Consider the following 13,606-nt stretch of genomic DNA (forward strand, 5'->3'; position numbering starts at 1 on the left):
TTTGGACTATCAACCTTCGGGGTTTTCCCAGGGGGCCCTTTTTTCAAAAGGAGGCCATGTTACCCCAGTCGGCATTTTTAAACCGGAGGTTTCCCGGCCCGGGCGGGGAAAAAAAGCAACAGCAAAATAAAAAAAAAATAAATCAGGTTTTAAAAAAAAGGGTTTTTTAAAAACATCCCAAGCAAAAAAGGGATCCAAACACACAAAAAGACCCGAAAAAAAACCTTTCCTTTTTTATTTTTTTTTTTTGAAAGCCATGCAAAGCGCAAAAAGACATAGCAGAGTTTACACAGAAAAAGGGAGTTTGGGGTTTAAAATAAAAAGCCGGGGCAAGCAAAAGGGGGGCACTTTCCGGAACTCCGACCCCGTCAGCCAGGTAAAGCAGTAGAAAAGCAGTAAAAAAAAAATAAAAAATGGGACTATTTTCCCCTCTCTCATGGGGAAGGGGGTTACAGTTTTTCTGATTTTGCTAAAAAAAAAAAATCCATTTGAAAAAACCCCAAAGTTGAAAGTGTAAAAACACTTTTTTGGGTTTGGAAGAACACAGTTGGGGAGAATTTTAAAAACACTTTTTATGTGGTTGACACAGTAGAAAATGGGAACCCCCTTTGTCCCAAAAACGTAAACACATTGTTTTAAAAAAAGCACATGTGCTTTTGGGGCACTTAAAACCAGAAGGAACAACACAGCCCCAAAAAGTGAAATCCCAAGTAACAATTTGTCTTTGGAAAACCCACAAGCACTAAAAATTTTAACACACCTGTTTTAAAAATCAGAAAGGGTGTTGCCCCAAAATTTCAGTAAGGGGGGGAATAAACCCGGGTTTCCCAAACCCAAAAATGGGATGTGTGTTTTTCACAATGGAGGGAAAGGAGGGAAGTGGAAGTAGAAGGGAGGTGGACGTGGCCCGTGGACGGGACGGGGAAAGTGGACGAAAAGGAAGGGAAAGGGAAAAGGGAAAGGGAGAGGGGGAGGGGGGGAGAAAGAGCCCAGAGGGGGGAAGGGAAAGGGGAGGGGAAAAAAAGAGACGGAGGAGGGGAGGAAAAAGGGGCCGGAGGGGGAAAAGGGGGGAGGGGGGAAGAAGAGGGGAGGAGGAGGGGGAAAGGGAGGGGGAAGAAGAGACGGAGGGGGAAAGGGGAGGAGGAGGAAGAGGGGAGGAGGAGGGGGGAGGAGGAAAAAAACAAGAGCCACTTTTCCCAAGAAATTAGAGCAACAACAACACCATTTTCGGTTCTTTGGAAATGGATTTATGGGGGAAAAGGGGGATACGTGTTCAACCCCGATAAAAGCGGGTTTCTCTGTGGCCCCTTGTCAAGGACATTCAGAGAACAAAAACCGGTAAGTGTACTTTTATTGGGGGCCCCCTCAAACTTACAGTACGTATTTTCCCATTGGGGAAAGTCTCAGTAAATTACGGGAAAATCTCAAAAAAATTGGCCCTTTTCTTGCAGTTTACAGTAAACTAAAAATAGTATTACATAAAAAAAATTTTTTTAGGGATTTTACTTTTTTGGTTTTCCCTTGCATTGGGTCGTTGTAAAATTTAAAAACCCAAGATGTTTTTTTGGTGAAAAAGTGCCCATGCCGGGGGAAAGGAGGGGTATTTCTCAAAGAGCAGGGGAAAATTATTTTTAAATTTGGGCCCTTCAAAAAATCCATTCGTCTGCGAGAAATACAACAGCGAGTTGAGGAAGACAACGAGAACTTTGAAGGATCAACAGTGTGAGTCTCTCCACAATTGACCGTGTCCTGAAACGCAACTGATAAGTCTCAAACAAGTCTACAGAGTACCATTTGAGAGAAATTCTGAGAGGGTAAAAGAGCTACGATATCAATATGTACAAGTAAGTAATACGTAATGTCCAGAGATTATCACATACAAGGGGCACTTTCTGTTAAAATTTACAGTCATGCAACTGTTAATTTACAGATATTTCTTAGAGTGCATATTTTAACTGTAATATGCAATTACTTTCCACTGCACTTTAATTTTGATAGCTTCTGCCCAAACTTTATTTGTATTAATTAATTAGTATTAATTTTTTATGTTTATTCAGTACATATCCATGTCCTGCCCTTATGGAACCAGTGTATATCCTGCACCTGCTGCTATTGACCCTCTGGTTAGACCTGAACTGCATTTCGTTGCCTTGTACCTGTGTAAGGACAATAAAGTTGAATCTAATCTAATCTAATCTACCTTGGCTAAGAGGAAGGTTGTTTTTTCACCTGCATGTGGCACTTTGAACGCTTGATTCCTGCTTTTTTGAGAGTTTGTACCTCCACGGTTGAATGCACTTACTGAAAGTTGGTTTACTTTTTAATTTTTAATTTTTAATTTGTTCATTGATCCCCAATGGGGAAATTACAATTTACACTCTGTGTCCACGCTTTTGTCAGTAATCACACACAGTCCTGAACTACACACACACACACACACACACACATGCTCAGGATCTGTACATGCACTAATGGAGAGATGTCAGAGTGAGTGGGCTGCCAGCCGAACCAGCGCCCTGAGCGGTTGGGGGGGGGGGGTACGGTGCCTTGCTCAACAGCACCTGATTTCATCTGGTTGGAGAAAAGCATCAGCTCAATGAAATGTAACGTAAAGGCAAGAATGGAAATATCAGCTGGGTTACAGCTGTGGAGACAAATGCTGCTGTTGTGTGTAACGAATACACACTTCTTCAGCAGCCCCTGCTGGATAAACAGGTTCTGCAGGGCGCCATGAATATATTATGAACGAGTTTATGAATTAGGATAAAATGTTCAAGATTCAACTATCCAATAGTCGGCTTTAACCCTGGTGTTGTCTTCACCTCGGGACCCTCTCGTGTCCCTCGGCTCAAACTGACCCGGGACTTATTTGAGGTTTTAAAACCAATTCTGAAATACAATTTTGCTTCATAATGTATTAACAAATATTGTCTTTACCTCAAACAATTGAGATAATGTTTAGGGAATGTGTCAGTCTCTACTAGCACACAATTAAAAATGGAAGTGGGGTTAGTTTGTTGTCATAAGGTTATAATTCATGTTAAAAATCCACTATGGAAACAACATAAGTGTCATATCCGGAATAATGTTCTGAACTGAGACAGGAAAACATGTTTATCACAGGAAATAAGGTAAAGCCGGTGATTTTTATTACATTGTTTTTGTGATTGTCAGGAGCCAAAATTGAAATTGCTCGTTAACACAACATCTAATCAGCCAATCATGGGGCAGCAACTCTGAAGCAGCATTTCTGAAGTTTAAAGCCAGCATCTGAATGGGACGTAAAGGTAATCTAAGTGGCTATGTGCCAGATGGTCACATGTGGGCCCTTAGAACTCCAACACAAAGAAAGAGGAAGGGGACGGACGTCGTGGATATAGACTATCACTCGTCATAACTGAGGTTTTCAGAAGAGCATCTTTGAACGCACAAGATGTTAAACTAAAAAGCTGATGGGATACATCTGCAAAAGAGTCCTCCCATGCCACTCCTGATAGCTAAGAACAGGGAACTGAGGCTACTGTTGGCCCAAGCTCTCCAAATTGGAAGAAGATTGGGAAAAAAGTTGCTTGGTCTGAGGAGTCTTGCGATATTAACATGTCAGGTCAGAATAAGCAACATGAAAACATGGATCCATGCTTGTACAAAGGCTTCAGGCTCTTGGAAGTGAGAATGTGTTAGGACCCCTTACTACCTGCCTGACCTTTGTTGCTGAGAGTATCCATCCCTTCATGACCATGTAACCATCTTCCAATGGCTACTTCCTGCAGGATAATGCGCCACGTCATAAAGCTCAAATCACCTTAAACTGGTTTCTTCCACATTGAGTTCACTGTTCTCAAATGGCCTCCAAGGTCACCAGATCTTAATCCTACAGAGCACCTCGGGGGGTTTTGCTGGAAACAGGAAAACTCGCATTGTGGATGTGAACCCAAAAGATCTGCAGAAAACAAAAAAATGGCGTCAAGGTATAAACTCTGCAGGGGGCCCGCATTTTTGCAGACGCCATTTTGTTGTTTTCTGATATTTCTAAAAGTGTAACTGATGGAAATAAAATCTAACTTTTTGTGACACAGGCCATTATACAAATGTCTAATCTGTCATTTGATGCCTTTTGGAGTTTTTTCCATCTTTTCTTGGCTTCTTTATATACAGTAACACACATTTTTACCGGGGTGCCCAAACTTTCAAGCCCCACTGTATGTTTATCTGTCTTCTGGGTTCTCGTGAGCCAAAGAAAACAACAAAGATTTATTCGATTCTATTCTTTTCTATAAAGTGAGTAATGAGTAATACATTTTTTCTAATAATGAGTAAATATTTTCACGCGACTGTGATTTGTGTCTAACATTCCTGATGATTTCCTCAGAGTCAGGGCTGAAGGAGTCGGAGGGTAAAGGCATCCCTTCCCCCCCATCCACCCCCCATCCTCAACCCCCCCATCCCCCCCCCAGTGGGTCTTGAACAAGCTTCTATAGCTGAATTAAATTTTCAGCCACTCATCCCATGCCCTGATGGCAACTCTTTGTAGAATTTTTTTTTAGCGAACATTTGTCGGAGCTGAGGAGAGAGTTGTAAGTCGGAGATTTGTTATTTTTTCAGGCAGAAGCCAGAGAGCGCGAGATAAAGTTTGTGTAGGAGCTGATCAGGAGAGAGAGAGAGAAGCGAGAGAGAGAGAAGAGAGAGAGGAGAAGAGGAGGAGAGAAGGAGAAGAGAGAGGAGGAGAGAGAGAGAGAGAGAAGAAGAGAGAGAGACGAAGAGAGAGAGAAGGGAGGAGAGAGAGAGAGGAGAGAGAGGAAGGACGAGAGAGAGGAGAGAGAGAGAGAGAGAGAGAAGGAGAGAGAGGAGAGAGAGAGAGAGAGAGAGAGAGAGAGAAGGAGGAGAGAAGGAAGAGAGAGAAGGAGGAGAGAGAAGGAGAGAGAAGGAGAGAGAGAAGGAGAGAGAGGAGGAGAAGAAGGAGAGAGAAAGGAGAGAGAGAAGGAGAGAGAGAAGGAGGAGAGAAGGAGAGAGAAGAGAGAAGGGAGAGAAGGAGAGAGAAGGAGAGAGAGAAGAGAAAAGGAGAAGAGAGGAAGGAGAGAGGAGAGAGAGAGAGAGAGAGAGAGGAGGAGAGAGAGAAGGAGAGAGAGAGAGAGAGAGAGAGAAGGAGAGAGAAGGAGAGAGAGAGGAGAGAGAGAAGGAGAGAGAGCGAGAGAGAGAGAGAGAAGGAGAGAGAAGGAGAGAGAAGGAGAGAGAAGGAGAGAGAGAAGGAGAGAGAAGGAGAGAGAGAGAAGGAGAGAGAAGGAGAGAGAAGGAGAGAGAGCGAGAGAGAGAGCGAGAGAGAGAGAAACAACAAGTTATTGACCGAGGTAGGTGAAAGCTAAATTCTGAGCTGTAAAAATATCATAAACTGTTTGGTTGTGATTTGTGTTTTTGCCAAAAAGCAGACTCCAGAGATTTGGCCTACAATAGCAATAGTATGTACGCCTTATTTTGATGTGATATGAAAGCTTAAAGATGTGTTTTCTTTATTTCCTCTTGTGTGAAATTTTCATTAAACCCTGAAGCATTTTCCTTGAACTACTTGAAACTCGTGCGTAAAGCTCCTAAAAACTTCATACTCATAACTAAGTTTCAAAAAAACAAGTTAAAGTTTGGAGAATAAACTTTATTGTATTATTTATTAGACTTGCAGAGGAAAGCGTGACATTACTTTCTTTAAAAAAAAGCAAGGACCGAAACACAAATACAGAAATATCTTTTGAAATAAACAACAACAACAACAACTCCTCCGACTGTGGCAGAAAATATTGTTTTCATCTCGGTCCATAAGGTTTTCATTAAGAAACTTATTGTAAAATGTGTTTTTTGGGGGGAAAGGAATCCTCTTCTATTCATACTCATATTCTCTAAAAAGATCCAGATGTTCCTGCAGCAGGCCGTGGTCAGCTGTTCCCAAAAGTGGTGACACAGTTTTTAGATATTTCACATATTTTGATAAATGCCACCACATATGTGCACTCAAATGGGGGTACGCGTACCCCTAGGGGTACTTTGGAGTACTGTAGGGGGTACGTGAGATTTTTTTCAAAATGCTTATTTGAAAATATGTCATGCATAATTCATAAAATAACTATAATAACATTTAGTGATGACTGTAAACATTCAAAGTAGAGCATTGCATTTAAATGTTCAGTTACAACGTTGTTGTTTAGTAGATGTCAGGGCTGTAGTCCGGACTCAAGACCGTTTCTCTGTGGTCTCGGACTTGTCTCGGACTCGCTAGTATTTGGACTCGGACTTGTCTCGGTCCCGGCCACTGGTCTTGCCCAATATGGCTTCTGGTCTGGACCGAGTCCAGGTGTCTTTATTATGTTGATAATAACATTGGAGGGAAAGGGAAACCCAAAATGATTGTCTTGATACTGTCATGCATAAGACCTTTATTCTGTCCTGGACTCGGTCTTAAACCTTTTTGGACTCGGTCTTGTCTTGGACTCAAACCATTTTGGATTTGGCCTTGACTTGGACTCGACTAGTCCTGGTCTTGGACTTGTCTTGGACTCGACAAAGGTGGTCTTGACTACAGCCCTGGTAGATGTATCATTGACAGCGCTGTGTTGCACCCCTTACGTATTTTTTATTTATATTTTTTGTGCTGTTCAGGAGATTTTTGGCTTAAAAAAAAAAAAAAAATCCAAAGGGGGTACGTTACCGAAAAAGGTTTGAAAACGACTGCTCAAGAATTTGACCGGTCACAGATTTTGTAGTTCTGCATTGCCAGTAAGGTCTGGCCACACCAACAACCTTCATGTCGTCCTCGGGTCAAACTGACCCGTTTTCCTATATCAATGTTCTTTATAATTCCCCAAAATAACATGATTGATTCCAACGCTCTTTGGCAAGTGCAAATCTCTACTTTCATTAATTTTGCGGCGTCTTGTTCAATTTTATAGCATTTGAAAAAACAGATTGAAGTGTTGTTGAAATAGTATTGAGTAAAAGTTGACATATTCCAGTCTGTGATTATCCATCAACATCCATTCCTTTAATTTTAGTCTCAATAATTCCTAATTTCTGCTTTTCTAACTCAAACATTAGGTATAATTTCCTATAAATGAGGTTTATTGACCATAAATTCCAAAAATAACGGTAAAACTAAAGTTAATAAGTTAGGGTTACGTAGTGTTGGAAACATCAAAAAAACCTAACCTAAAAAAAAGGGACCAAAACATGACAGAGGGGTTAAAAACTTGCTCTTTTCAGCAATTGGCTAGCTATCTCAATGGTTGTTCTTGTTGTTTCCCGTTTTGAGAACGGAAACACACACAGAGTGAACATGCTGTGTGTGTACATCCATCCTATTTAATGTAACGTACCTCTATTGATCCAGATTTTAACCTGCTGACGCTGACAATGAAGGCCAGACTCATGTTTGTCCCTTTAAGTGCGGCCCTCAGACCTTTCTTCACCTTTTAACCTTTTCTTTTCCACTTTTGCCACATCCCTGTCAAAGCCATGTTTTCCCTGTCGGAGCTGGCGCCTCTGAACCAGCATCAGAGTCGGAGTAAACTGTTGAAGCCCTGGTGGGAGGTCTTCATGGACTACCTGGTGGTCCTGATGCTGATGGCGTCCGTCCTGGCTTGTACCGAGCAGCTGTCCAGGGACCGAGTGGTGTGCGTGCCATTGGATCCACTTGTTACCCCAAATACCTCAGCTAGCGGGGCTGCGTTGAAACCATCATTGAAGCCCCACGTTCAACGCAACCTCGGCCCAAATCTTCATTCCACCGCCCGGGGTCGACGCACACACCTGGTCTACCAGCAGTACGTTTACGTAAGCCAGGTACTGTCACACTAGCTTCACTTGTCTTTGAAAATGCAACAGAACTATTGAATCAAATTAAAAGGCATGGCTGGTAATGTTGAAAAAGTGCCAAAGTTTTGAAAGCAGCTCTTTGGGGCGTCGTCTCAAAAAATTACAAATTAAAATTCACTCACAGAAATGCAATGACCATGATTAGGTGATCTACTATTGTAGACTCTGTGTAATGATGATAAAATATTGACTATCTTTAAAAATCTTTAAAAACGTCCTAATTGCTACACACATTTAGCAGCTAGCTAGTGTAGCATTAGCGGCTAAAGGGGCAGATAGTTCCCTTAGCAGTTGGTCAAGACCAAAAACAAAGAAAAAGAGAGAGAGTATTGGACTTAAATTCACCAGGTGATCAGAAACCAACATATTCTTACTCTCAGTTTGTCACCTACAGCCATTTACAGAGAAAAAACTCTTTAAAAATGAAGCCTATGAATTGCTAGCAGCTCTGTACTAAACATAAGACACACATTTAGCAGCTAGCTAGTGTAGCATTAGCTGCTAAAGAGCCAGATATTTCCCTTAGGAGTTGGTTGAGACCAAAAACAGTGAAAAATATAGTGATTATTACAGCCATTTACATAGAAAAACGTACTAATTGATGGCAGCCCTGTAATAAACATAAGACATACATTTAGCAGCTAGCTAGTGTAGCATTAGCTGCTAAAGGGTCAGATGTTTCCATTAGCAGTTGGTCGAGACCAAAAACAGTGAAAAGGAGAGTGAATATTGGACTTAAATTCACCAGGTGATCATAAACCAACATATTCTTACTCCCAATTCGTCACCTACGGCCGCTTGGTCAGGACTTTGGCGTCACCTTTCCCGTACTGGGCGGCTAACCTTTTAGCGCCACGTTTCAACCTGAGTTCAACAAGTAAGTTACCGTGAAATGATGCAAAACGACTTGGTTATGTTTAGGAAAAGATCTTTGTTTGAGTTCAAATAAGTACATTTGTTACACATCTTAAGTTACCGACACATCTTTTTAAAAGCTTCACGCAGGACTGTTAAAACTGAATATGTCTTTCTTTGTATCACTTGTAATAGCCATCCTTGTCTAAACAAATGCACTGTTGTGTTTAATAACAATATTTTAATAGAGAAGGCATACCATTTTATTTTGTTACAGTGTTAAGAAGACCCTAAGTGAAGTTAATTTCAAATACTACATTGAACCATACATATGTAAATATATACATATATACATATATACACATATACTTCTATTTTGCTGTTTTTCAGACAGGAGAAGTCATGTGATGCAGCCTAACGTCACACAGTGTATCATCACCATAGATATATACACACACACACACACACACACACACACACACACACACACACACACACACACACAAAGATCCCAGTTTTAAATATCTGTACATATTCATGTCCAATGTAAAATGTTACTGTCTTTACATTTTTATTGGAATATGCCTTTTGTTTCATATTGCTTAATAACCATACAAATAGATTTAGAAAATGAGATGAACCCATCCTAATATCGTGTTAATGTGTTGTACATATTTATTACTGTTTATTGGGTTTTTCCTGATGCTTTGGCATGGTTGTTATGGAAACGTCCATGTCAATAAAGCTCCTGGAATTGAACTGATTGGAACATGTTCTATGTTCTATGATCATCAAAGGCAGCATGACATCACAGTGACACATTCTGGAACTTTCATTTTCTATAAATACAACCCTGGGTGCTTACAGGCAGTTAACAGTCTGAACTCCTTCAAGACACATCTCTTCTGTCTATCACAAGAAATACTTCAACAAACATGGAAACAACTCCAGAAACGGTCGTCTGCTCGACTCCCAGCACACGGCTCCAGGACCTGACCAAGGACCCAGTGGGAATTCAAGACCAGATGAACCAGCTGGTATCCCAAAACACTGGCCTCGAAGAAGAGAAGCAGAGAATCCTGACGGCGCTACGTGCCGAGAGAACCATCAGGAAAAATGTCCAAAAGGACTGCAAGAACAAGGAGCAGGAGAAAAACGACGAGATCCTCCTTCTTAAGGAAAGCTTAAAGAAGGAGAAGAACATCTCACTTTCTGCCAAAGTTCACCTCAAGCGGGTCGTCGGGCTCTGGAAAGAGGAGCGGGAGAAAAACAAAGAGATCCCCTTGCTCAAGGAAAGCTTAAAGGCGCAGAAGAACATCTCTATTTCTGCCGAATTTGACTTCCACCGGGCTCTCGGCCTCTGGAAACAGGAGCAGGAGAAAAACAAAGAGGAGAAGAAGAACAAGAACGCAACTATTAAAACCCTGGCTGAGGACAATGTTCGACTGTGCCATGTCGTTCAAGAAAAAGACGCCCTGATTAAGAAAATGTCAGAAGAAAAGATGGCTTTGGAAAGAAAGACTTTGGAGGACGAAGCCGAGCATATGGACAAGCAACGGCAGATGATCCAGAGAGAAGCTGAGTTCCAAACTAAACTCACCGCTCTGGAAGAAGAAATGGCCCAAGAGCTCGCTGCAAAGCAGAGCTTAGAGAAGCAGTATGAGATGGAGAAGGAGAGAAGAGAAAAGGAGTGGATCCACCAAGGGAACCTGATGGACCAGGAGATCCAGCTCTTAAAAGAAAAGGTCTCAGCTCTTCAGATGCAGAGCCACAGAGACATGGAGACATTGAGCAGAAGGATGGAGAAGTGCCAGACCAAAGAGAAACAAATGGAGAACACCATCAACCTCCTAACAGCTCAAAACGCTGAACTTCAGGTCCATCTGGTCCGCCTGCAGGACCTGGCTCAGAAGACTGATAAGGAGAAGGCCTGCATGAGAAAAGAGCAGGAAAAGGCCCAGAAGGCAGCAGAAGACAGGCTGAAAAAGGAGAGGAAAGAGGAGGAGAAGCGAGCGAATAAACAGAAGGAGGAAAACAAGAAGCAAGAGAAGGAAGAACTGAAAAGGCAGAAGAGGGAAAAAGAGGAGATGGAGAAACGAGTCAAGAAAGAGAGGAAGGAGCAGGAGAAGAGAGAGAAGGAGGGATTGAAAATACAGAAGAAAGAAAGGGAGAGAGTGAGAGTGACGGAGGAGCAGCAGAACGAGGTGAGAGAGGATTAACTCCATCAACCTGTCTCTCCTCCACTTCATCTCAACCCCCCCCCCCCCCCCCCCCCCCCTAGTAACCGGGTGATCCGGTTACCATAGCGTTGGTGGACTCCAGGTGATCTGGTTTCTGCCACGTTTCAAGAACTTGCAGGTTCATTTTAACATAGCGATGGTGGACTCCAGGTGATCTGGTTTCTGCCACGTTTCAAGAACTTGCAGGTTCATTTTAACATAGCGTTGGTGGACTCCAGGTGATCTGGTTTCTGCCACGTTTCAAATATAAAAAAATAAATTCATTTCTAAAATGAATCTCTTATCTGTGCATGTGTCTTTTTAAACGGGTTCAATACAAACACACGTCTATGATTCACTTCTTTTCCTTTTTTTTATTGAACTGAAGATTTTATAGCATTTGAAAACAAATGGAAGTGTTGTTGAAATAGTGTTGAGTAAAAGTTGACATATTCCAGTCTGTGATTATCATCAACATCCATTCCTTTAATTTTAGTCTCAATAATTCCTAATTTCTGCTTTTCTAACTCAAACATTAGATTCAATTTCCTATAAATGAGGTTTATTGACCATAAATTCCAAAAATAACTGTAAAACTAAAGTTAATAAGTTAGTGTTACGTAGTGTTAAACGTCAAAAAAAGGGACAAACTGTGAAAAAAACGATGAAAGTGTTGAAAAAAGGGACAAAAAACGTAAGAAAAAGTTAAAAACATCGATAAAAAGTGTTGATTTTCCATTTTGATGGGAAGACAACACGAGGCTTAACAAATATTGTCTTTATCTTAATTTCCAACAGCTGAGATAACATCTATGTTTAGGGAATGCATCAGTCTCTGCTAGCACACTATTAAACATGGAAGTGGGGTTTTTGTCATAAGGTTATAATTCATGTTAAAAATCCACTATGGAAACAACATAAGTGTCATATCCAGAATAATGTTCTGAGTCAGGAATACATGTTTATCACAGGAAATAAGGAAAAGATGTTGATTTGCAGGTAGAAAAAATGTAACTTGGACCTTTTTTCTTCTTGTAAAAATTTGAAATGGGTCAATTTGACCTGAATACCAAACAAATATTAAGCACCCACGGTCACATTATTCACATTTATCTTCAGAGAACTTGGGTAGACTTCCTCCTCCAGATTCTTGAAGTCTCACTCCCTTCACATTTCAGGTAGAGTTTTTAATGAGCATGTTTGGGGCATGGTAACCATGGAGAAGGGAGGGGGGGGGGGGGGGGATTTCAATGTTTAAATGATAACTGAAGAAGTTGCTCTTCAGTCCGTCTGTGGGTGTATACAGTGGGGCTTGAAGGTTTTGGCACCCCAGGCAAAAAATGTGTATTAATGTGCATAAAGAAGCCAAGAAAAGATGGAAAAATCTCCAAAAAAACATAGAATGACAGATTAGACATTTGTTTAATATGTCACAAAAACTTAGATTTTTATTTCCATTATTTACACTTTCAAAATAACAGAAAACAACAAAATGGCGTCAAGGTATTGACTCTGCAGGGGGCCCAAATTTCTGCAGACGCCATTTTTTAGTTTTCTGTTATTTTGAAAGTAAATGATGGAACTAAAATCTAACTTTTTGTGACATATTATACGAATGTCTTATCTGTCACTTGATGCCTTTTGGAGATTTTTACATCTTTTTTCTCGGCTTCTTTATGCACATTAATACACATTTTTACCTGGGGGGGCCCAAACTTTTGAACCCCACTATGTTTATCTGTCTTCTACTATATTCTATTCTATAAAGTGACCGGTGAGTAACACATTTTTTCTGATAATCAGTATATATTTCATTCCTCTGATGTTTTCCTCAGGGTCAGGGCTGAAGGAGTTGGAGGGTAAAGGCATGCCTTCCCCTTACAGTGTAATACACAATGTCACCACTGCCCTAGAATGATCAAAACCTGTAATTCTCGTGCTTAAAGTGTGTCTTACCTGTGTGTCCAGGTGTGCTACCACAAGGCGTTGCCGTTGTACTCCCGCTTCTTCCCCTACCTGGCCATGCTGCAGTCCCTGGTGCTGGTGGCCAGCGGCTCCTTCTGGCTCCACTTCCCCCACACCTCCGCCCGCATAGAGCACTTCCTGGCCATCCTGGCAAAGTGCTGCGAGTCCCCGTGGACCTCCCAGGTCCTGTCTCACGCCGCCCGCCAGGAGAGCATCCAGGAGATGGAGGTGGCGGAGAAAAGGCCTCCACCCCGACCTCCGCTCTCCTCCACTTCGCCTTCACCCTCGGTGACACGCACGCGACGAACCAGCATCGACTCGGGCACAGACAGCCCGCTCTTGAAGAGGTCCTTTGCCACGCCTCCCTCCCCGTGCCCGTCCACGCTGTCCTGTAACTCCACCATGTCGTCCACGTCCCAGGTGCACTGTCCTCTGTCCAAGCCCTCGGGTGTGGTGGACAGCCCCAGGCAGGTGACCAGTCTGGATAAAAGTGATGGGGAACAGACCAGGGCGCTGTTCGAACGGGTCAGGAAGTTTAGGTCCCACAGCGAAAGCTCAGATGTCATTTACAAGGTGAGAGATCTGTCTATCTATCTGTATATCTGTCTATCTATCTATCTATCTATTTCTATCTATCTATGCGATTATTACTATCTATCATCTATCTATCTATCTATCTCTATTATCTTATCTATCTATCTATCTATCTATCT

General features: G+C 41.9%; 2 protein-coding genes across 2 annotated transcripts in view; both read left to right on the forward strand.

Annotated features, from left to right (window-relative positions):
• The first annotated feature begins 5,234 nt into the window (after window positions 1-5,234).
• Window positions 5,235-13,606, forward strand: part of si:ch211-106h11.1 (volume-regulated anion channel subunit LRRC8D) — a 16,707-nt gene continuing 8,335 nt past the window's right edge. The window contains exons 1-3 of the mRNA XM_032537314.1: window positions 5,235-5,345; window positions 7,493-7,821; window positions 12,897-13,466. Of these exons, the coding sequence (XP_032393205.1) occupies window positions 7,495-7,821; window positions 12,897-13,466 (897 nt within the window). The 5' untranslated portion in view covers window positions 5,235-5,345; window positions 7,493-7,494. The remainder of the gene's footprint in view (window positions 5,346-7,492; window positions 7,822-12,896; window positions 13,467-13,606) is intronic.
• LOC116702834 (calponin homology domain-containing protein DDB_G0272472-like) lies at window positions 9,537-11,251 on the forward strand. The gene has a single exon (XM_032537319.1). The coding sequence runs from the start codon at window positions 9,645-9,647 to the stop codon at window positions 10,926-10,928; it is 1,284 nt and encodes a 427-aa protein (XP_032393210.1). The 5' UTR covers window positions 9,537-9,644; the 3' UTR covers window positions 10,929-11,251.

Source organism: Etheostoma spectabile, chromosome 15 (assembly GCF_008692095.1).
Source record: "Etheostoma spectabile isolate EspeVRDwgs_2016 chromosome 15, UIUC_Espe_1.0, whole genome shotgun sequence".
Classification (NCBI taxonomy): Eukaryota; Metazoa; Chordata; class Actinopteri; order Perciformes; family Percidae; genus Etheostoma; species Etheostoma spectabile.

Coding starts and splice junctions, on each gene's coding strand:
- LOC116702834 (XM_032537319.1), top strand. CDS start 9,645: ATGGAAACAACTCCAGAAACGGTCGTCTGCTCGACTCCCAGCACACGG.